The sequence below is a fragment of the Manduca sexta genome, chromosome 27 (assembly GCF_014839805.1).
Source record: "Manduca sexta isolate Smith_Timp_Sample1 chromosome 27, JHU_Msex_v1.0, whole genome shotgun sequence".
NCBI classification, from domain to species: domain Eukaryota; kingdom Metazoa; phylum Arthropoda; class Insecta; order Lepidoptera; family Sphingidae; genus Manduca; species Manduca sexta.
The window spans coordinates 2,869,823-2,895,653 of NC_051141.1; the positions used below are offsets into that span (position 1 = coordinate 2,869,823).

General features: G+C 35.7%; 2 protein-coding genes across 4 annotated transcripts; one reads left to right on the top strand and one right to left on the bottom strand.

The window, feature by feature from the left end:
- The first annotated feature begins 56 nt into the window (after positions 1-56).
- LOC115448538 (T-cell acute lymphocytic leukemia protein 1 homolog) lies at positions 57-16,142 on the top strand. Of its 2 annotated transcripts, none has more exons than XM_037443787.1 (6): positions 57-3,753; positions 4,114-4,289; positions 8,710-8,830; positions 10,561-10,681; positions 12,224-12,314; positions 15,259-16,142. In XM_037443787.1, exons 1-6 carry the CDS (start codon positions 3,701-3,703, stop codon positions 15,375-15,377), a joined length of 681 nt encoding a protein of 226 aa, XP_037299684.1. In that variant the 5' UTR covers positions 57-3,700; the 3' UTR covers positions 15,378-16,142. The 2 variants fall into 2 exon arrangements, with proteins under 2 accessions (XP_037299684.1, XP_037299685.1); XM_037443788.1 differs by having other exon boundaries at positions 8,710-8,815.
- Positions 16,143-20,904: 4,762 nt separating this feature from the next.
- Positions 20,905-25,055, bottom strand: LOC115448552 (palmitoyltransferase ZDHHC16B). Of its 2 annotated transcripts, none has more exons than XM_030176014.2 (6): positions 24,808-25,055; positions 23,922-24,069; positions 22,885-23,076; positions 22,502-22,546; positions 22,158-22,413; positions 20,905-21,854 (listed from the first exon to the last, which is right to left on the bottom strand). In XM_030176014.2, exons 1-6 carry the CDS (start codon positions 24,858-24,860, stop codon positions 21,355-21,357), a joined length of 1,194 nt encoding a protein of 397 aa, XP_030031874.1. In that variant the 5' UTR covers positions 24,861-25,055; the 3' UTR covers positions 20,905-21,354. The 2 variants fall into 2 exon arrangements, with proteins under 2 accessions (XP_030031874.1, XP_030031875.1); XM_030176015.2 differs by lacking the exon at positions 24,808-25,055 and adding an exon at positions 24,406-24,792.
- Positions 25,056-25,831: the final 776 nt, after the last annotated feature.

A 25,831-nucleotide genomic window follows, 5' to 3' on the forward strand; every position in this document is an offset into this window, starting at 1 on the left:
TTCTACACCGATGCATGAGCGACATAAATACGCAATAAAAAAACATTCACATGCACTCTCGACTCGCCACAAAACGGATACAATCTGTTTATTTAAACGGCGTTAACACATTAAACAATTAGTTTTAACGTTGTGTGATGTTCCCAGGAGCCTGGGGACGCTCTCGTGCCGCTCGTATCGTGGGGCTCCGGCCAGTTAACCCTCGTGGCTCCCTCATATATAGGGATTCTCAAACTTTTTTTATGATATCGAGTGATATTTTGTTAAGTGTTTTCAAATATAAATCACTCTTTTATGGTTATATATCCTGTAAGACAACTCAGACGAACAGAACTCCTTATTTGGACTAAAACAATATATTTATTTATTTTTTGGAATAATACCTATCTTTTTTATTGGGTAGACGCAAACGAGCACTATAAATTGAAAGTTTGTAGAAACTTAATGTGGTGGGATAATAAGTATGCCGGCCTACTGACTACAGCTAAGTGCCGTGATTGGTCAGAACAAGCTACTATGATGTAATTATCAATGGTCTATATAATGATTACCATCCAAACAATATAATTTAATATTATGGAATAATGTGTCGTGGGAACGAACCACTAGGGTCGAATTTTCAATAGAAAAATATAGTCTCCATCTATACAATATATTTGGTCTAAGGATCCATTCACACGTATCACAACCACACCACATCGCAGCGACAAATTGTGGTTGCGTTGTGGTCGATATCACGCATACGCGTGGATTCGACGGCATAATGTAGTCGGTGTAAATGGCATTATACATTTTCATACAAACTATATAGTAGATATAAACCCATCGCTACCACAACGTCACCAAAGCTCATCCACGTTTTGTCGCTGCGTTCTACTGTGGTACATGTGAATGGACCATAAGGAAAATTTTGACAACCACTGGTCTCCATTGAGTGCACAAGTCTGTTGACGACTTGTTAATAATTGCGTATAATAAATGCCTAAATACAACAAACAGACAAATAAGGGCAGGGGTCTTCATAATAGGAGCGATTTAGTTTCCGAGCTATTGAATTCAGCAGATAACTGCGGGAGTGCATGTCTGTCTGCGAATTTGTAGATACCTAGGTTGGTATATTTGGAGCATATAGCTATAAATTCGTGTGTATAGCAGCGCCCTTGTAATCGTCCCCCTTTAAAATGGTAGATCACTTTGCAGAAAAAAAATATTATACGTTTGTAGTTGTGTTTAAATTATTTAAGTCTCGAAACGAGGTGGTTCTAGTGAAGCTATTAGATACGTATAAAATTTAGTAAATGAAAACAATTTTACTACATAATCTTGTAAAATACCTGTACTAAAAGCCAATTTCCGCTTAATTAAATATTAGGGAGTACAATACCAAATTAATTATTATTTCTATTATGTTGTAATAGAATTTCATCGCGTAGGGCTGACAGCGCGACCGCCACAATTTTAACAATATATTAACTGGATTCTAGTTTGTTGTAAATTGTAATGCAATTTCCAACTATGCAAATAAACAAAATCGTTCTAGAGTTGTGTTAAAAATTAAATTGCTTTATCGGACTTCTCAGGGATGTTCTTCTGAGAAATGTCACCGGAAGAAGTTCATTGAGTAATCAGACGCACTTACGAGCTACATACTAGGGTAGACAGAGATTTATAAATTTAAAATCATCTTAGTTTCATATGGAAGATTAAATGAAGATTATATTATTATAGAACATAATATTCTGTCCAGTAATCGGCTTTTCACGTCTTCAAATTTTTATGAACTAATTAAATACTATATTTATTCCTGTACCGTAAAACTCATTTGTCACATCATAATAACAGTAATTTATAAGAAGTTCGCGACACGGATTAATTAAGTGCAGTAAAAAGCCGTTTTGCAGAAGGCGCCAATACATGTTCCGGGCACTTTGAGGGGCGCGTGGCGTGCGCGTGTCGGCCGCCGGTGCGCCACGCGGCATCGGCCACGCGGCTTTGGCACAAAGGCCGGCAAACCACGTGCGCGGCCTTGCCGGATAATCTCGCCCAAGCATATGCAGCCAAATAAATAAATTAACCAAAGCCGCTGCGGTTTATAGCCTAGAAATGCAATTTAAACGTTGGTTTTGCATTTAAATTAATACCCATGTGAACTACGCGTTTGTTTTAAGGGTTGGAGTTATTATTTGGCTTTCGTCGTAAAAAAACATTATTACTATCGTAACGGGAAAGCGCTACAGAGACTAGTAAGCATGCATGTGCGTTTTTAAAAGCTGTCCAACGATTTGAATAGAATTCGTATTTCGATTCTTTTCCGACGGCAAAGAGTATCACGCAAGATACGCTGAAACTTACTAATATTGGAAACAATAAGGATAGAGACAAACGGACTGGCAGTGATCTACGTTGAGAACGCAAGTCAAACTCACCGAATCCACGAAGCACTTCACTTGACCTGGCTTAACTGCGACCTCTTTAAATCACTACAATCGAGAGCCCACCGCACAATACTAAATTATATCTACAGGGGATCTCACGCGAAAAACTATCAAACATGCTTCGTAGGGGCGTGGTTTGTCACGTGGCGGAGCGTGGCACGCCGGGCGCAGCGACACGCCGCGACAAATCAATTACAGGGCCTACTTGGGTACTACTTCCGCAGCGCCGCCAAATGATACCCGTAGCCGAAATTACTTGTTTATAGTTAACGGCGACTCACTAATTTATGACAAATGCAGGGCCGCCCTATGTCGCACTCTTACTTGTTAACTAGCTGGGATAAACTCGCATGAGTGTGTTTATTATAATTACTGGGAATTTATTTTTGTGTCGAAAACCCTTTTGGGTAATATATGTTTAGTTTTATTACTTTATATTACGCCCTACATGACTATATGGATTATTAATATCGGTATAACCTTTACAAAAATAATGTCTATAAAATCTTACTCAATGAACGATACACTAAACTTGTCGATATCTTACAAAAGGCATTGAAACTGGGAACAGTTTTCGAAATATACTCACAGCTTGAGGCTATCTTGGTAGAGCGGCGTGTATTTTATAGACGCTGTCAAAAACACTCCTCCAACCACCAATGGGAGAGAGGATGGCTCATCGATCCTCTAACACTCCCACTCGTCTGCATAAGGACATAAACAATTATCCCAGCCAGAACTTCGCTCCAACAGTAATTACTCTGACGAGCTGTATAATTGTAATAATATTGAAAAGAATAAGTAATATTAAAAAAGTATAAACTTCAATTAATATACTAAACATTTCATTTTCATTTATAAATAAATGGAAACGCATTAACGATAAACTTTTAGGCAATTTTACGCAGTTATTACACAAACCGCCTAATAATTTTTCAGCAGAAGGACCTATACTTTTATCGGGATAACTCGTAGGCTCCGCCCCTTTCTTCCCTTATTATACAAAGCGCCACCCCCACAGCCAGGGGTTGTGGCGCACACCACCAAACTTGCAAAATGATGTTCGTCGCAAATGAAACCTTATTATTTGGTTTACACGGGTGATGTTAGTTGTGAGCGGAGTTTGTTGTTGCGACACACAGTCTGACAGTTGTTGAAATGGCCACCCCTAGTTGTATAAAATTATTTTACGCACTGGGATAAGGCTCAGTCAGTTTTGGGTAGTGACTGTGGAAATAAGAAAAAACAAACATAAAAAAGTGAAGATGTCAGGCGCCAGGACCCAGCTCGCAGACTCCTCCACCTCGCCCTCGCTCAGGTACGAATCTTTAACACAAACTTCTCTTCGACTTATAATTTCAGTGCCAACTCACATACGCGTCTGCAGCTTTTAAATTGTGACTATGTATATTGTTGTTGGATACGTAGATGATACATATGGATTTTATTGATTTTACGCGCCTCTAAAACGCCGGTTAGAGCTCCGCGAAGTTTTATCCAATTAATTCATTTTCTCGCAAATTCGCGTATAATCTGCGACGTTATGGTGATTTACCGTGAGAGGTACACGAATTTCAGTTATTTTTGTATAAATTTCGTGCAATTTAATTTTTGTTGTATTTTTGTGATATAAATGCATCGCGTTGAACGGTTAATACTAAATTGTATTTGTTTGTAGTGAAAATCGTCGCCTGGAGTATTCCGGTCTAAAGTTCGCGTACGCGGAGGGCTCGGACGAGGAGGGCCCGGCGCTGTCGACGGAGCTGCCGTCGTGCGTGTATGCCGCCGCCCGCTCCCGACTACAGCTGCCGCTCGCCGCCTACGTGCACCAGCACACTAGACAACTGCATAACGGTTGGTAATGTACAACGTATTTATATTAATTATTCTTTATGGTAAAAACATTTATATAATTTTTGATAATTTTGTTACAAATTATCAAAAAATTCTCCAAATAATTTTGGGTCTTTTTTATTAATTGTCTGTTAAAATTATGTGAATTTATAAAAATCTGACTATATTGTGCTCAGCTCTGCTCTGTCTATGTTATTGGAAGAAATAAAAATTCAAATAAATCATTTTTCAAAATATTAATAGAAAATTAATTAAAGTACAAATATTTTGCAGACAAAACAATGTTAGGTTATATTTGGATTTTTTTGTACTAAAAAGACTTTACCGTTTAAAGTGTCGAATCTTGACAAAATAAAGTGTATAAAAAAACAAATATTAACGAAAAGTTTATTGCGTCGTAGCACACATTTTGAGAAATAATTGTCTCCGAAAACTAACGAGTAGTGCGAAATGTTATCGCAAGACGCAAACTAAAAGAAATCTCCGGCGGTTGATGAAAAGTTTCAATAACTGTTCGTAATATTTTCTAGTTCTAAATTATTTTATTTTTTTTGGAAGCTTACAGACTAATAACTTAATATAAAACATAGTGTAGGTAACAATTATTTAGCTAATTACGAGCAATATGCGAAAATATTTTATATTGACAATAATATCGTATTTCGGTAGTTTATATGGACGTTCGTGTCTATAGAATATGCGTTAATGTATTTCAGTATATGCGATATTAGCACACATCCAATTCCGTTATAATTCTGTAACGCGTGAATCAATAAAAAATACATATTATTCAAATATATATTTCCTACATTAGTTTGTATAAATATTTAACATAAAATAATTTCTAGTCTGCAATGTCCCTTAAATGGATGTTAATGTAACTTCTGAGTTACATAATAATACAGAGCAAAAAGGATGAAAAGCTATAATTTAGGGAACATATCAGAAACATTGGCAGAACCAAAAAATATATAAAGATTTTCGGGCAACTAACAAATGTTGCAGACCAAAATTTTTTAAAATAATTATTTTCTTGTTAATCTGATTTAACTTTAATAGAATTAAATTGCCGACCCAAATATATTTGAGAACCCAGCAGTCACTGTTAAAGATGATATTTAAAAAACTATTCGTATACCAACATCGCAATCACATAATGAACTCAAAATACATGGCGTTAGAGATCTATACATATTTATTACAACTTACGAATTCATGTTAAACTATCTGTAATGTAAGGAAATTCAAAATTACAGTAAATTTAAGGCCACAGTCAATACACAAAACTATTTTTGATATGCGCTTCCTCTGTTTTTATCCCCATATTAAAAAGATTTGCTCACACCTTCGCGCGCATAAAAACTTTCGGCGATGAACGTCCCGCTATATACTTTTCCGGGATAGAAATTAGCCTATCTCCTTTTTAGGGTCTCAATCTATATCCATGCCAAATTTCATCAAAATCCATTGTGCAGTCTTTCAGTTGACAGACTAACAAACGCACCGGGGACTTTGTTTTAAAATATATTTTTTAGAACTTTTTAACAGGAAAATTACGTCCTACATGATTGTTGCGTTACTTTAACCATTTACGCAGGGCACGCAACGTAAGCACTCAAATAGATTTAGATAAATAATATTTTTTTATAATATATTATAAGGAAGGTCTCAAACAGAATAAGGTTTCTCCGTCGTTGCAATATTGTTCATAAATGCTCCGCTTCTATTGCTCATAGCGTGATGTTATATAGCCATTAACCTTTCTCGATAAATGAGCTATCAAACACTAAAATAATTTATCAATTAGATCCAGTAGTTTCTGAGATTAGCACGTTTAAACAAACAAACTCTTCAGCTGTATATAATAGTATAGATAAAATAAAATAAAAACTGGATTAAACATATGGGAAATAAAAACCGATATGTACGATACATTACCGTGAAAGATAATTATGTACTTATAATTTGTATAAATAGGCATTAGTATTCTTATTAATACAGCTTAAACCAATGACTAATTCCATAAATATATATACAGGGGCCTTATTCTCTATCCCGCACGTTATTTTAACCGTGCGTAACAAGCACATAACACAACGCATCATGTTTAGGACTATAGAAATTTGGCTTACAGAATACCATTCCACGCACATTTCTCGAAGATAACATGACACGGCCGCGTTACGCGTTTACGCTATCATACAGAATAAGGGCCCAGGAGTATTTACACAAGTTAGGTTAGCGCTACAAAAGGTTTTTTTCTATTTGCTTCATAACAGGGTTGGTATGTTGCCTATAGAAAGCGGATTAAAAAGTTAGTTATTTTTTTTTTCTTGTACAAAGAAAAATCCATTACAAGTACAATAGAGCTTAATAATGGTTACACAAGTTTATTCCCACTTGCTATAATGTTACTGCTTTTTTAGACTCTTTCTTAACTGTTGTAGTTTTTCTTAGAGAAAATATTTTTACGTAAGAACCAACCTATTTTCTACGCAGTATTTTAATATTTTTTTTGAGCAAACGAAAGATAATTCGTTTCAAAATTATAAGCATTAGGGCAGTAAGGAATTTATTTTCCATCACGGAAAATCGGCCCGATAATTATCACATTAAATAAATTCCGCGACTGACAGTCAGTTACATAGTCTGAACAGAAAAAGTTTTTATAAACGAGAGATAGAGAGAAGAGATCGAGATCGCAATTCAGATCGTTATCGATACGCGCGTTTTATGTGTGTATTCTTCACGCATATCTGTATCCACAATTACCCAAGCAGGGGCCTTATTCTCTATCCCGCACGTTATTTTAACAGTGCGTAAGAAGGACGTAACACAACGCATCATGTTTAGGACTATAGAAATTTGACTTACAGAATACCATTCCACGCACATTACTCGAAGATAACATGACACGGCCGCGTTACGCGTTTACACTATCATACAGAATAAGGGCCCTGTTCCCAATTGTATCGCGTTCCAAACGCATACGATATACGCCGTCGGCCCATCCAGACGTAAGTCCATGCTCTGAAGTAATGCGTTCGATAATGATATAAATGAAACTCAACATAAACGCGGTTTCACCCCGGGGTTTAATTGCCTTCGTAGCGCATAGTCAAATAGTTTGATTAACGTCGCTTTCTTAATGCTACGAACTCTAGCTTGTCAAAACAAATAAATATATGAAATCGACATTTTCGATCGATAAGTCTATCGCTAGGGTATGACATGCCTATACTTCTACAAAGGCGTCTTTGCTACGCCCCCGTTTAGCCCTTTGATCATTTTATAATTTATTAATCATCATAAAAAATCACAGACTTTGAATATGATTTTATCAATGTCGAAAATTTTTATGTTTTATAAGGAGGTAATTACTTGGTTCTATTTAATTATTTACAATGGCCCACTTGTCTATCGGAAGGTTTTAAATTAAAGTTCCTATGATACACTTTATAATCTGAACTATTTTATTTCGTACTCTGAATATAAGTTAACAGGGTCCCGGATGGCAGAATGAGCATGCGACCTTTGAGGACTAAACGCGAGCTAAACAATAAGATTAATTTTATGGTAAATCATTTTCTTTAGAACGATATTTATGGTTGCTACCAGGGGAGATTTCTTTTGATACTTGCGTAGTATGGTGTCACGCATGTTATGCGAAGATTAACCAGTAGATACATGCATGAAACGACTCCGGTATAGTATGCCAAATTTCCGTACACGTTATGTAACGAATATACATTGGATAAGATAAAACCTAAAGAAGTTACATGAAACATGTTTTAGACTATTTACAAAACCTTCACCACTTTTTCTGCTGTTTGCGTTATTCTGCTCAGTATTAGCTCGGAGTCTAGAATTTGTAGCCGATATGACGCTAGGCTCGCCCCCTATCACATAATGGGACGGAAAATATTTGGCGAAACGTGGGTGCCCTGGTATCACGTCTGAATACCCCTTCGGGAATAAATAATATTGTGTGTATGTATTTATTATTTTTGGTATCTTAGTATCGAATCTAATAGCGACATAAGAATGCAGTCAGAAGACTTAAGATTTCGTCCTTTTTTAAGTAGTACCACAGCACGTAACCAGAACCAATGCCACCAGAACGAAAATTAAAAACCACTACTCGGCATTTTGAGACATTAGCTGATGTTGAATTTCATAGTTAGTACGGAAACAGTGGTGGCAGTTTTGCCAGCCAGGGAGCAGAAATGACCAGACCAGGCCAAGTGTTGGGTTATGCGTAGACACAGTTGTATCAGCACCGGGCGCATAAAGGCTAGTTACAGCCCTTCTCGTAGCGGTCGGCAATTTTCCAGCCTGCAATAGTTTACACTACGAAGCACCATTCTACATTTTCCCAAAATAAAATGACAATATGAGTAAGTAACAGTATCTTTCCCAGATGGTCTGCTGGAGCCGTCTCCTGAGCCGGAGTACCAGTGCAACGGCTCCCCCTACCGCGTGCAGCGCGCGGCGGCGAACGTGCGCGAACGACGCCGGATGCTGAGGTCCGGACCCAATGGGTATCACCTTTGTTTGTTGCATGTCAAATTGCATAACAAAATCTTAGATAACTGATAACGGACTAAATAAATAAATACATAGATAAATAGTGTTGGAGGAGTAAGTTTTATCCTTATCGTATTTTTTAAAATAGAAATGTTTCAATGTTATTATTGGTGTGATAGAAGTTTAATGCAATTAAATTTTTAATCTTTGCTATTATCTACCTATAAAAAAATATATTTAAAACCGAATGTATTGAAGCGTAAGAAACATAAATATTTTCTTAAAAGCCATTATTTTCTGTAATTTTAATTTATTTGTATATTAGGCTAAGTTCGAATAAGGAGGAATATCTGAAAATGCTGCGAAACTGTTTATTTCATAGTTACAGCGACGTAGACGGCAATGCCGTTCGATTTTGCTCCGCCCTAATGCTAGGACCGAGAAGACGTGCGCTTCCACCGCGTATCGATAGAATATTTTAAAATCTATGTCCCTATAATTACGATTAATTAAAATTCAACCTTATTGAATTTTAACTGGGTTGAAAATACTATTACTTATGCAATAAACAATGGCGCGACCATGCATGCAAACGTCTGAAAAAATAATTATTTCCAGTTCTATATTTGAATTTCAAAACGAATAACAAATTACGTTCATAATGAGAAAACTAATTTAATTCACTCACTTTAATGTGAACTAAGACGTGATTTCGATTCTCAAGGGCAACACTTTGTGTCGAATTATATACTTACCACAAAAATAAAATTGGGATGGAATTCTTCAGAGGAGATAGGCATTGGTCGTAAGAATTAAGCAAAAACATTTCTGTAACATGCTTGATAAAATATATTAAGTATTCGACCCCACGTCACAATGGAATAAGTGCGGATTCCGACTGAACAACATAAAGGGTGGTTAGATCACAATCCGTTGACGCTGAAGGTGACATTCAGTGTGCAGCTTTTGTTTAAGTAATATTTATCTGCCCATCTATTGACTCCTGGATACTATTAAACTTATGAATCGCGTGATATGGTATTTGCGAATAATCCTGTTGTCTCCGCTTATAGTTGTTTTCAACTAGTTTGAGAAATATAAGATGAAAGAGGTATTCTGTTATTGCTAGAGTTTAATCTGCTGGAATATGTCATACGGCATATAAAGACACAACCTGCGTATACTTTCGGTAATAATGTCAATACCATTTATTCATGAATAAGGCCAATCTGTCACTCAATACTGGACAAAATATTCAATCACACGCAAAACGTAAATTGAAATAATCAAACTATATTCCGATAGAATGCTCGGCCTCGGTATCAAAGTCATGACATTGCTTGTCAGCGTTACTAGAAATCAAAAACGCGTTTGGGCCATAAGTTTTATGATAATTCATTAAATTATTCCAGTTAATCCAGTTAAATCCATAATATTATATCAGTTCACGTAAACTAAGTCGCGGCCCACAGATAGTTACAATTATGTTGTCCCATACCTACCTATTGTTCAAAAATAATATTTTTTTATGGATTTTGTCGCTATTTAACATTCGCGTAAACATAGGTAATCATTATGTAGTACCTTTCCATTTTATTAAAAACTTAGGGGTAATACTTTAGATTTAGCTGAAACTATTTATTTAAGTACTTATACTATTTAGATATACTCGATTCACATAATTTGCGTGTATAAACTGTTCCCCACAGAAGCTAAAACGCTGTGCATGCTATTGTGATTTTAGCAGTATAAACTCGGCGTTCGATGAACTGCGTGTGCACGTCCCAACATTTCCCTACGAGAAGCGGCTCAGCAAGATCGACACGCTGCGTCTCGCCATCGCCTACATTGCCCTGCTCAGAGAGGTTAATATGCACTCATTTATAGACCATTAATCAATAACGCATGTCCTATTTTTTTGGAGACTGTCTGCCTAGGTGCACAACTTTTAGGCTGTTGTACAAATCTTAATATTGCGTGAATGTTAAGATAAAATGAATGATATAAGTTAGTCTATAAGACTATCATCCGTAATTGAAAATAGTATAATGACGGGATCGTTTTGACATTGCATTTGGTACTAAATGAAGCCTCATAGTTACAAAACAACATTAACAATAAGTTATTCGAGCCGTAGATGTAAAATAAAACAAAAAGTAAGTTTCTAACGGAGTAAATATCAATAAAGAGTTATTTTCATTTGCCACACCCCAATCTCAGTACTACTAATCTAAGAGAATTCGTCACAGCGGCAACATCACATTTTCAGTCATATATATTCGTACTAAACTTCAAAATAATCAAAAAATTTGAAAAGTAAAACCAGGATTTTTGTTAAAAATATTCGTTATTCCTCGATGATTTTTGATACAAAGCAGATATGAAAACGACGTGGTGGTTTCATTTACGCAACATGAATCCGACCCTGTATACACTATACTTACCTACACTAAAATATACTTAAGAAAGTATTAGGAAGCTTGCGCAGTCAAAATTGTTAAGAATAATTACCCATGGCTTTCAAAGTCAATTAATTGTATGACATTCAATGCGTAGTATCTCTTGCTATAGCGAGGATATGTAACATTAACATTCTCAATATATTATCAAATTTACTCGATTACTCGTTCACAGAGCTGCGATTATTTTGTCGCCTATCTCCGTATAATGTCCCTACAATAATTATTAATTTAGCCACGTTGACCCAGAATGCACGGAGTATTGATCTATGAGCCTTTTGTGCTCGACAACAATGCTGGACAACAAGCTGACTGATTATGTCTGTTGTGTAGCGGTGTACCATCACCATGTAATCACCTTCACAGGTTTAGATATCGACGTATACCGAGTTCTGGATTTTGATCGGCTCATTATCCTTATACCTATGATGTGAGACTGTGCAGTCATATTAAGTAGTGTATATATTTTTAAAGTTTTAAGATTTGGAACATCCTAAATTGCCATTTCTTAGATATTACTATCCTATATTTTATATATACGCGTAGCTATCCGTGTGTGTATAATTTTCAACTCTAGCTACTTTTTTTCCAGAAGTTTACGCTATAATAATTACTCCTTATTTAAGCCGATAAATATTTTTCTATATATAGCTACAGCAGTTATAATGATGATACAGTCCATACTAGATACGCAATACGCATACTTACCTAATATATTTTCTAAACAGGCTTTCTGACCATAAAGCAAGTCTATAGTCGAACCCTTTATTAACTCAAGATGCTATTACATAACGCTCTTTGATTATAACCAAAAATAATACCCATTGCATAATGCATGTCTTGACTCTCTGACATTGCAAAATACATCATGTTTAGATGTCTTCCCGCCTTTTATTCGCCATTTTGATTTGTTCGAAATTCAAACATTATAATATATTATTGTTTTAGGTTTTGGATGCTGACTATGATCCGTTGACATACGTAGAAAAATGTCTTCGAGGAGAGATCAAGGCTGATCGCGCCCACTGGAATACTAGCGGTATGATTATTATTTTACACTTATGCCCAGGATACGCGATTAAATGTACCTTGCCCGACAGGTAAAACGTTACCGCCATAGTATTTTTCTTGGCCTTTACCACACTGAATAACAACTAATTACAGAGCGTTAAACTGCAATGTCAAAATAAAAATAAAAATCTTGTGTGTTCGTAGCTATCATATTTCTTGGTCTTCTTAATAGATTGGAATTCACCTATCTTTGCATTTCCTTACCTCGGTCTCTGAAATTAAAACGTATAAAGATCTGCTTGACACGTCAACCCGGCTATAAAAAATGCAATGGTGACACCCAACCAATGATAAAAGAAGTCATTGCACCCAACTAACGTTTGTATTTTGTCATGTTGATAGTAATTACAGTTTCCTAGCTTTAAAAAAAATAAACAAGAATCGGATATACTTAGATACCTACATAAATTGTGGCAGTTCCACGCGATCAACGTCGTGCTCCTCGATTTCTTTAAACAGCTGTGTTTTCAAGGCCATATGAAAGTTGAAAATTGCTTATTCAAATAAAAAAAAAAACTAAATAATGCATAGAATAGATACTTATTAACCGACTTCAAAAAAAAGGAGGAGGTTATCAATTTGACGTGAACTTTTTTTTTTATTTTTTTTTTTGTATGTTTGTTACCTCAGAACTCGCTCATTTATGAACCGATTTAGAAAATTCTTTTTTTATTCGAAAGAATTTCTCTCCAGATTGGTCCCATAAAATTTTTTTCAAGATCGCTTCGGTAGTTTGGTTTTAAAATTAAAAAAACTAGATTAATTATGTCGTCCAAGAAAACGAAATCGCGAATTTAGCTTTCCTGTGACGTATTTAGTTATGTTTTTGCATTGAGTTTGGTTGCCTGTACTTCTCACATACTTATACATATAGCATAACATCTTTTCCCCGTGTCAGGGGTAGGCAGAGGCGTAACATTTCATCGCGATAGTCGTACTGTGTGTGAAACATATCAGTTGTGTTTTTGGGTTGGGTTTAATTGACTCTACTTCTTAAATACATACATATATGTATATAGCATCACACTTTTTCCCCTTTTTAGGGGTATGCAGAGATGTAACACCACAGCGCAATAGTTAAAGTATGATCGAAATATATCAGTTGTGTTTTTGCGTTAGGTTTGCTTGAATCTACTTTTTACATACATATATATAGCATCACACCTTTTCCCCGTGTCAGGGGTAGGCAGAGGCGTATAATTTCATCGCGATAGTCGTACTGCGAGCGAAACACATTAGTTGTGTTTTGCGTTGGGTTTAGTTGACTTCTACTTCTTACATACATACATATATATAGCATCACACCTTTTCCCCTTTTCAGGGGTAGGCAGAGGTGTAACACCACAGCGCGATAGTTGTACTGTGAGCCAAATAATATCAGTTGTGTTTTTGCGTTAGGTTTGCTTGAATCTACTTCTTACATACATGTATATAGCATCACACCTTTTCCCCTTTTCAGTGGTACTCAGAGGTGTAACTCCTCAGCGCGATAGTCGTATCGTGAGCGAAACACAACTATGCCATTGAGACGATCTATTTTTTACTAACACAAAAAAGCAAAAAATAAAAATAATTTTAACAAAAAATTAAACCGCCTTCAAAACCACTCAAAACCAATAAATAATTTCACATAACAAGTATATATTGGATACCAATTTTGGAGTCGGTGCCTAATTAAAATTGCTAGTTAAGCTAGATAAATACATTAACGAATATACGAAAACAATGTGCTGCCAGCGTACAAAGTCAGCAAGTCAGATTGTCACCGGAGATAAACACATCGCCGCAGCACAGCAAATGGAAGCTATTAAGGAAATATTTAAATTTGTGAACTGTAACACTACCCAAATTCTTCCCCTATTACATATAGCTGGTCAAATGTGGGTGTATTGCACTCCCTGTCTCGAAAAAAGAGGAAATAAAAAGATGAAACACCATACATGTGCTTGGTATTACACCTTTCACTGTGTTTGTTTGTTAGTAGTACACGCAAACCTACTCCTTTTATATTGATTTAATAGAAATTTAGCTCATAGATGGACTATGCAACAAATATAGCTAACTAGCAATTTTAATTAGGCACCGACTCCAAAATTGGTATCCAATATATACTTACTTGTTATGTGAAATTATTTATTGATTTGAGTGGTTTTTGAAGGCGGTTTAATTTTTTGTTAAAATTATTCTTATTCTTATAAAAGGTTGTATTCTTGCTGCTAGAATGAATGTTTGTTTTTGTCCAAAAGCATAAATATAATTCACAAATAATTATTATTTGTCAGCAATATGCATCATTTCCGTCTAGATTATGCCCTCATAATTTTACCCTCTATTCTACACCTTATTAATTGATTGAATATTAAAGGTAATTAAAAAACTAATGATATAGAAGGGTTATCACGTTTAAACAAATTACAACCTGTAACACGATATATTGTTATGCTGTTACCTGGGGCATAACCATATATTGTTTTCTTTTAATGACGTAAAATAACCTAGCACTTATGACATACATTATTATATGCAACTAGCTTTTGTCCGCGGCTCCACCTCCGTGAAATTGTTTTTTCGGGATGAAGTATTCCGTTATAAAAGTCACGCTTTATATTTTTCCGGGATTGAAAGTAGCCTATGTTCTTCCCAAGGTCTCAAAGCAATCCATACCAAATTTGATCGAAATCCGTTGGTTTTGAATTTACCGCGTTCAGTCAGGCAGAAATATAGGGTTAAACTGGCGTCCATTATCGTGTTGCCGGGCGAGAGCAAATCGTCTGTCGTCAGTCAATACTTTAATTGGCCACTACTACACATCAGTGGTAGAGGGGTCACTTAGCAGCGCTATTATAAAATAAAAAAAAACTGTCGTAATTCCCATTAGCAACAAATATAATAATTAGTGTCTCATTTTGCAGATCTAACAGCCAGGTTGTCTTGGATCAACTGGGAGAATCTGGGCGTGAATCCGCAGCGACGTAGTGTCCTCACGTCACTGGCTCTCAGCTCTGACAACCTGCAGTACACACACAACTAGTCACAGTTTTTAGCACAATACAACAGATCTTCTGGGGAGATCGAGGACAAGTCTCAATAATTAGAATGTAGTAATAGAATTTAGAGCGGTACAATCAGCAACAATAGTTATCGGATTATTTAACGTATACTAAACTCAAATGTACCTATACAATATACAATAGTTTTGAATATACCTAGATCCTGTTATGTATTTACCTTAGTGGAAATTTATTTATGATTTAATATAATAGTCGCATATCATGTAATTGGTTTTAGGGTGACAGCTGTTATTTACAGCCTTACCAATAAACCTATTTATCGGTTATTTTTTTACCTTGGCCAGTGTTTTGTCTCTTTGTTATATAATTTCACGTCAATACTATACAACGAGACTAACATGGTTGTAACGTGTATTGAAGAGGTTAGAACGTATGCAGACTTATTTTATGTCAACGACGTTCGTTTTTGATACGTATGTACTATCCAGTTTTCGATTGAATACGCGTTTTATTTGCATTTGGAACGCGTTGCCGTCGCGTAAAATCTAACCCGGCATACTCTCTTTGTATTGGCTGTTGAAATTTTCTTAGCGATTGTACGCCGTACTGTCACCGCGCTCGCATACAACGAATACGAACAAGCTAGACAGCTTCTTTAATTATTCGGTGCAATATTTAGGTTAAGTACGCTGAAAAGTAAGCGATGTAAAGGCACGTAACGTAGTACACGCATAGTATTTATTATTGTTGAACAATATTGGATTAAAAAAATAATGCATATACAATGACGATGTTTTATTTCATATCCATTTACATTAAATTATTAGATATACAATACTTTCAGTTCCCGTTTTATACAAATGTGTATATCATATTTTATAAGTAACATGTGCACCTTTTAAACATAACAGAAATAAAATTAATGTATACATTCGTAAAATATATATACACTGTCTTCTTACAATAATTAAAATTTTACATAAATAAATAATAAACGCATTTGAAAATAACTATATAAAAGGCATAGTAATCTATACAAATCTAATGCTTCAATCGTCTAGTCTAGGGATGGTTACGTTGAGATCAGCTGATTCTTCCCACAAACAAGGGTTATGCAACTTACAACCTTATAAACACCCTAAAAAGTTTTAAACAGTTGAATATTTTGCCATAAAAACACAGTAAAATAGAAATGGCGACTCAACAGTTACAATACACAATACGTAGCAAAAAAACGAATTATTAACCCTACAGTACTCAGGAAAAAATATATAAACATATGACCTAGAGCCGTCATTTTAATTAAGTATTTTTGGAATTGAAATTGCAAGTATAGATAAACACGTAGAAAAAGAATAAAATTCTTTATAGTTTGGTTAGTCAATAGACATAACATCGAAAACAATGACAATTATACAAAATTTCTAAATTTACGATGGACGTACATACACAGGATTACACAAAACAATATTCATGGAAGTTACATGTCTTAGTTTCGAAACTAGTCTTTAGTGAGCAGAAAACTATTCCCTAGGCACTTAACGTTGCGAAACAAAATACCCCCAAAACATAAACTTATTTCACAAACACAATAATTGCTATGAATTTAACGGAATTTACAATAATTACATTATGACTAGTTCACATGCAATAAAACACTATCGCGTAGAGCCGTGCAGCGTTAGAGCCTCATCCAGCACGTTCCAAACAGCACACGACCGCTATAACCAAGCTGTCTGTGTGGCTCACTTATTATTATTACTTAATTACAATATATTACAGACACATCCCCTTATTCATAGACGTTCATTATCTAAAGACGGAGCATTGCTGTGATAACAAGACTGTTTCTCAGCTTTGTTACCTAACAGCTTGCTGTTTGTTCAGCTTTGTTTATCTGACAGCCAACTAGATTCAAGTTGTATCTCAATATTAGGCAATCACAACGGCTCTATGTCTACGCACGTCGAAGGCTGCCATGCAGTCAGCATTGAGAAACAGACTTACATACATTACATAATGGCTATCAAGAGGTGTTTCGCGTAGGGCGAATAACGGGAAACATTAAGTTCTGCAATTCGTTTTTATTCAGGCATTTTACAGTTATAGAAGGATGTAAGCTTGAAGATATAGTATTCTATAATGAAGTTAAAAAGTATCGACGTCTAAAGAATTAACGTCGTATAATAAAGTTCTAATGTCTGAACTCTGAAATATATATGGAAAGTATACGTATTTTGTTTTGTTTTTAATCTAATTCCAAATTCGATATCTTTTCTTGTGCTCAATAGAAAGTAAAAAATTGAAACGATAATATTATAAACGAATTCGCCCCTTTTGATTTCGATTATTTTAGTTACAAATTAAAGCTAAAACTATAATAATTTTACTCTGAAAGTTTTAGGATGTGTTTTTTTAACAATTTCGGAGCTCAATTAATTCACGTACATTGGCGTTCCGCTAAGCGTGCAAAAGAAGCATTGTGGTTTGTCTTTCCAAAAAAATCTATGTTGTAATTTCATAAATCGGAGTGCATAGTGCGATGCACATATTAAATAGAAATTAAAATAATATTTTCCATTTTCAAGATTGATCTTATATTTAATATGAAGACATAGCCATAGTAATCCTGCATTTTTGCTCTTTTCAAAGTGAGATAAAACAAAAAACGTGATCCAAGATGAATCCAAGCAATTATTAATGAAATTTTTGTCACACAAAATGGGAAAAAAAGACACGTAAAGTCCTAAAAAATACAAAATATGACAAATGGAAGGTGTTCTAAAAACCCGAAATGATATGAATGAATATCGATCGACTCTTAATTTTTAAAACAACAGTAAAAACGTAACATCTTTGTATATAATATGTTAACTAGTAGTTGTAGAATGTAACCTTTGTTGTGGCATTATTTTTATGTGTTCTATTTTTATAAATATTTGAATGTTTTTGTTTTGTTTTTTGCTTAGTTACATACTTACTCTGAAATAAATACTCGCGTCAATAACACATCCTTTTTACTTCATTTTATAAATAACTCAGAACATATATACCAATTACTTACAACACTCATACAAAACTTAGATCATTTTAACATTCTATCATTTTTACTTGATAAATACTTCGAACAATCAATAATCAGTTTTGTTGAAAATGGTTTCTATTTCTGTTTCTATTTCTCGTGTGCACCATGCGACCCAATGTACTCGTATGTGTACAAAAGTTAAGTACTTGTAAAAAGAAATAATAATAAGGAAACTATTGAATTTTAATCCTTAGTACCCAAAATTCCAAAAGATACTTTATCAGAGTTGTAGGCCTACACCACCAACGAATCAATACAATAGTAGTGGAATATAAATTCAATAATTACGAATTCAATTCTTGTGCGCTTGGTCTCCACACCAAATGCACGCCCATGCACGGGGGTATATTTGCCGCGACCCTAGGCGCACAGCTCGTGTGTATATCTCATGGTTGCTAAATTCACAGTGAGGCTTATAAGGGTTCGTGAACATTTCCCTTTCCCTTCCAACCATCCTAGTAACTCCTACTCCTTCCTCCTCTCTTCCTTCCCTCTATCCCGTCCCTTCTTCCTTCCGGGCCCTAAGACCGTGTAGTTGCAGGCTGCCAGCGAACCTTAAGCTGGCGCCTCCAGTGATAGCGATAGGGCCCACCAACTCATCATGGGGCTGCCGTGGTTGCGAAGCCGGGGGATCGCTTGTACACCTTTAGCAGGGTACCCCCGGTAATAACAACGGCAATCCCCCCCAAAAAAAAAATATAATTACGGTATGACGCCATTTGCAGACTCCCAAAACTCCGGCGTGTTTATATAAGCCAGCCCTTGCTAAGCTAACAAACTGATGGCCGTGTTAAAAAAAAAATAATAATAATAATCTGTAGACAATGATTTTGCAAATTGGCTCTTTCGAGTAAAGTTAACATTAAAAGAGTAAGGCTTTTACTAAAAATAATAGAAGAAAATTATCGTAATCAACGGAGATGACAAAAACCGACATCAAGAAAAATGTAAATGGCGGACAGCCATCTTGGTAAAAAAAATTAAATGTCGGACAGCCATCTTGGTAAAAAAATGTAAATGGCGGACAGCCATCTTGATTTAGATTTAAAATGTATAACGGCGTTGCAAATTAAAGAAGAAATCTCATCAGTCTTCTTGAGCAAAGGTATTGCAACACAATTACCATCAAGAGAAAGACTTCTCACACTAAAATATAATGAAAATGAAACAATGTATTCATTTTTCCTCAAGTTTGACAAGTTAGTAAGAGAATTAAAGGGAGTCAGATGCTAAATCTTCCATGACCTAACTTGATTGTTAACTACTAATTTTCATACGGGACTCCTAAAGTAACGTAGTCCATGCGTTAGAAACTTCGTCTCACCAAGAATTAAATTTAGAATTTGTTAAATCGAGATTAATTCAAGAGATAAATAAAAAGGTTCCTAAAGGTAATGAACACTTTCATATATATACTGTAAATCAGAAGGAATAATCAAAGTATTTCAAATTTGAGTGTTACAACTGCGTTATGAAAGGACACAGTCCCAATGCAGGTTTAAAAATTAATCTATCTATACTATTATATAAAGCTGAAGAGTTTGTTTGTTTGTTTATTTGAACGCGCTAATCTCAGGAACTACCGGTCCAAACTGAATTTTTTTTTGCGTTGGATAGCCCTTTGTTCGTGGAGTGCTATAGGCTATATATCATCACGCTATACCCAATAGGAGCGGAGCAGTAATGGCTAATCTCAGGAACTACCGGTCCAAATTGAAAAAATCTTTTTGCGTTGGATAGCCCTTTGTTCGTGGAGTACTATAGGCTATACATCATCAAGCTATGACCAATAGGAGCGAAGCAGTAATGAAACATGTTGCAAAAACGGGGAAATTTATTAGTTTTGAGAATTTCCGTTGCGTGCGCTGCGTAAACAGTTAAAGTTATGCAACAATGATGTATGACGGGATTGTTCCTCTTAAAAAGTTCTACAAAAATATATTATAAAACAAAGTCCCCCGCTGCATCCGACTGCCTGAACGTGTTAAACTCAAGCTCCCGGGAAAATATATAGCGTGACTTTTATAACGGAATACTTTAGCCCGAAAAACTTTGTAACGCGGGCGGAGCCGCGAGCAAAAGCTAGTATTTTCATAAAAATAAGTCAGCTTATATTGTAGAAACAAATGAAAACGCTGATGCTGTATGCTTCATGAGAACTCAAAGCGTTGCGTTTTATTTTTATGCTGATTCGGGTGGTACCAGGCGTCTTATTAATACTGATACATATTTTCACGAATTTCTTGAATTAAAAACACCTATAATAATAAACATAGCTATGAAAGAAAAGTCACTATATGCCACTAAAATAAGTACCATTGTGACTGAAAGTTGCAAATTAACGAACGTTATGTTTGTCCCCAACTTGAGAAATAATTTATTATTTATAAATAAAAAGGGACAAGATGCATATGCAGAAAAAAAAATAATAAAAGAAATGTCAGCACAAAAGGCTTATCCAATTTCAAATTCAGAAAGTATTTGGCCCAAACGGTTTAACACCGCCCGGATAATGACCTCCATACACCTACCGGTGGTAGCTATACGGGCGGATATAAAATATGTTCTACCACCACCAAATAACTTTTTAACTAATCCGCAAAAACATATATACATTCAGGCTCACAACTACTACAAACTACAAATACGCTGAATAACAAACGAATATCAGAACTTTCCATTTTTATCGCTTTGCGCCTCAAGGGCGCGCTCAAAGAGCTTATGCACACGACGTTTCAAATGTGGCGATACAATTCAGACGCAACTTAACCAACGCATGAAACTGTACCTTGCAATGCCAACAAGTATTAAAACATCAAGTTTACAAGCACGAGTAGCAACAACCTTCGCCAAACTCTTATCATGGCCAGTGGCTGCTGCGGCCGTATTTCGGTTTGGAAGAAATCAATCAATCATGGCCAGTCCTCTAATGTGTTGTCCACTGTATGCCACTTGATGCCGGTGCCGGCCGGCCCGTGGCTTGACGGCAGCAGGACGTGCCGCAGGAACGTTCGCCCCTGCGTCAAGCCCAGGAAAAGTTTCCAGTTCTTTCTCCTCCCAAAATCGTATGGATTCCTGAATTTCTTTTTCGTCTTTCTCAACTTGGCGTTTATGGCGGCCTCCACGCTGGTTTCGCCGCGGCTGATGTTTTTCGCGTGCAAGATGACCAGTCCGCCGAGTGCTAGCACCACCGAGACGCAGGTGACGGCCATGAACACCACTCCTTTCCTTTTCCAAGGGTGCGCGGCAATGCGCTGGGCCTCGGTGACGGGCGGCATGGGTAGATTGTGCTCCCGAGGGAAATTTATGGAGTCGTACTCGACTATTACCTTGACTGGGACTAAAATACCGCTCTGGTTCATACGCACGGGATGCCCGATGAGATCTGGATCGTTGTAAGGAATGATACCGCCTGGGGACAATGAAATGAATGTATATGTCAATACAGTATGTATTCCACAGTATGTACCTAATTCCAAATTACAAATTTCGCCATGTTAGGATGGACAGATAGCTAGATACATCCAGACTTAACATTTCATGTCTCAGGATGGCGAGCGCAGTAAAATACCGAAAAATACTTTATTATTATAGGTGTTAGATGGAGATTTTACTGATGGGCGGTCATATTCCTTACCATCAGGCGAACGGCAAGCTACTCTCGTTATTCAAAGCGATGAAAAAAAACATAATATATCAAGCAAACACTACTCACCGGTGTCATTTAACCACAGAACTTGATAACCTATATCAATCCCAGCCACTATGATGAAAGTGACTCCAGCTAACATATATAACATGTACAGGTAGAAATAGCGCGCGTTCCTATACCCTACGCAGTTGTTGAGCCAGGGGCAGTGGTGGTCCATGCCGAGTATACACCGATCGCACACAGAACAGTGGTGGGTGCGCGGCGGCTTCGGTGCGATACATTTCTTGCAAATACTTGCTGCTTTCAACAACACTAAATCCTAGTGAAAATATATATTAATATATATTTAAAGTATGATACAAATTGTGTAATATGAAAGACTTCTAAAAAAATTGTGTTCACTGTACCTTTTTTCTGCGTGGTCTACCATGTCTTCTTACTACTGACAGATCCTAAAAAGAAAAGTTCAGTAGAGCATATGTGAAAAGTAGAGATTAAAAAGTAATATATTTTACTGACACACACATAATCCACCATAATCAAAATTGGGTAGGTAAAGACCTACCCAAATAAAGCCCATTCAAAATAAACAATATTCTATGATATCATTTCCCACAAGTGAAAGCATTTTCAGAATCAGAGCCACTGTTCCAGAGATCACTCCAACAAACACAAATACAATCGCACTGGCTTTATAAAATTAATATAGTTCATCAATAAAAAGGTTAATGTCCCAAGTCTGTAAAATTCATGCATTATTTGTTACATTAAAGCATAAAATATCACTTACATTAGGAGGATATCCTGGTGGGGTGATCACCCCCATATAGTAATGGAATGTAATATTCAAAAGGAGCCAGTTGCCGAATATGACAAGGAACACTGATGTGTACGGACATCGTTGCCACCAGTATGGTAAACCCACCCAGTACGCTATCACAACCACTAATGATGTCAAGATGGTAACACAGAAGACAAACACCTGAAATAATATTGGACAATTTAAATACAGCACAAAGTTGAATGTGTACCTGTTATAAAATATTTGTATATAATATAAATGTTTTGCAATTATTTACTGACTAATAGCTGTAAACCATGTTAGTTAAATGATTTACAACATAACTGCAATACAAGTGAAATATTGCAATGGATTTAGATGAGAAGATTAGATAAATGATAAATAAAAATTATGAAATTATATTTTAAGGGTGGTTTAACATAAATGTATTGAATGAATCTCTCCTTTCCGAATATGGTCACAGCAGCCAGTTGCAATGGAGATCAGCCTGACACTCAGTGCAATAGCCTTACTCGTAATGTGTATGCATTTCAACTACTAGGCAATTGAATGAATATTACATTATACTCATAATTTATTTATTTAAACTGATGTATGAAAATATTATATTTATTCAACAAAGCAAAATACTACTAACACTAATTATTATGATGATCTTACCCCAATCTAACTTTAATGTGGGGTCGACAGAACACAATTATTGTATGCATGTTACAGACAAAATATGGCTTAATTTTACAGACAGCCTTCTGGTGTCAACTACAGGGTAATACAAGGAAATGTATGAATTGTATGATCTCTTAGGAAAGCAAGGTGTGTAATGAAATCCAATGCAAAATTGCATTCTACCTGGGAATCAAATACAATAGAATCTAGACATGTTTTTCATGATACAAGTGTCAGTAAGTGTAAAGTTTAAACCGACAACATAGTTTTGGAAATGATTTTATAACAACTACCTGTTATAAGTAAATATTATACATAATGAGAAAACTACAAGCATTTTCTATGATTGCCATATTTACCTTGCCTAGATATTTAGCAAAGTTGTCAACAAACCAAAATATTGGCTCCATCATGAAATCGATGGCGTAACTCTGGCTCATGTGCTCATTGTAGGTGAGTGAACGAGCTGTTAATATTGCTTGTTCCCATTTCCATATAATCCAATTTCTGTAATTCACAAATGGGACTTACATTTACAATTTAATCAATAAAATATATCAACATTATTTGGTGTGCCTGTGAGGCTGCAAATGTGTCTAATGAAAACTTGAATACTCCACTTTGTTAGCTAGATTTGGAAAACACATTTTGCATGTGCCTTTGCTTTAATTTTAACTTGGTAAGGCTTATGCTTTACGCTGTAAAACATAGCATTTCAAATCTCATCTACCCTTGATGACTAGGTTATATTTCTGGATATGAATTTATGTTAAGTACATATTGTTGGTTTACTGCGAGAACTTGTTAACTGACAAAGACAAAGGTATGAATTTAGCCACTTACAGTTTTAGTTATATTGTTTTCCCTATATCATGATAATTTTTCGCCATTAGTGAGTTCTTGTAATAAAATGTAGGTTTCTTGTAATTACATATCATATATATTTTATGCAATAAATGCTATTAACGTTCGTTAATAATACTTAGTTAATTTCATTTCTGAGAATCTAATAACATATTTTTCAAACATGTAGGTAGAAAGAGATTCTAGAATATTCGTTTCATAGATATTTTATACAATTATATGTGCGAGTAGGTAATAGAAATTAAATGACCATTGTGGTCGCTTAATGAAATATGAAGGGATCAAGGAAGAATAGACAGGATGTGCCAGCGAAGTATAAGAATGAAAACAGAACAAAGATTATGGACTAATTTGGTTACAATAATTATAAATGGCATTTACTTTATCGCTCGTCCCACCCCCCTCCCGGGTAACCGCCACCTTATCACGACCATGGTTTACTTGCGTATGACACCATGTGCCTGACGATAATACGCACAATGGGCTGTATCAAACTTCCGGCACCAATTTAGTAATTTTTATTTTACAATGTGAATAGTTTTATGTTATTATTGACACGAGCATCTTTGTTTATTCCATATATATTATAATTCTCTTTGATTGTGAACTATGATCTGTCAACTTCAAGCCATCGGTCTTATCATTCACCTGTGATTTTTTTATTTCGTTTCACGTGGAACCGACTAAGGTCAGACCATGCTCCGATGTAAGTATTCAATGTAAATTAAAATACCCTAACTATGGTGCCGCACAATATTATTCTTGATTAGTAATATCTCGCATTTACATTCGTGAAAAATGAATTTGTTTAGATTGAATTGAATATAATATATTAATAAGAGTTTTCCAGGTATTCATGTAATTCTGGATGTTTTCCTTTTTTTAAAAAAAATATTATAGAATCATAACAAAGTATCGTAAAACCGTTACGTTTATCGTTGGAAGCAGCTAAGAGCTGGCAAGTGGCAAATTTAGTAGGGTACGAACATTTAAGGCGGGCCGCATCGCAACGTATCGAAGAAAAAAATTCTTTTAAATCAATTTCCTCAGCAATTCCGTACATTTTTATGTGACTATAGGCGGACTGCACAATGTCGCATACTAACATATTGGCGGATCGCTTGAGGCGTATTTTTGCGGCGATGATATTATGCCTTGCGATGCGGCCTGCTTCAATGTGCGTTTGAACCAAAAGAAATCGCAACCGATTCAATTATTGCGTTGCGGTACACCACGATACAATTTTGCAGGCTATATGTGTGCACTTACCTTATCGATGCTGCGTCCATGAACGGGTCACATAGACCGCATATTATTTTACTCCCTATAATCTAAGCCGAAATAGACTATGAATGTTAGAAGCTGGCTAATTACTGGCTTAAGTTGAGACGGGATGGGCACGCCA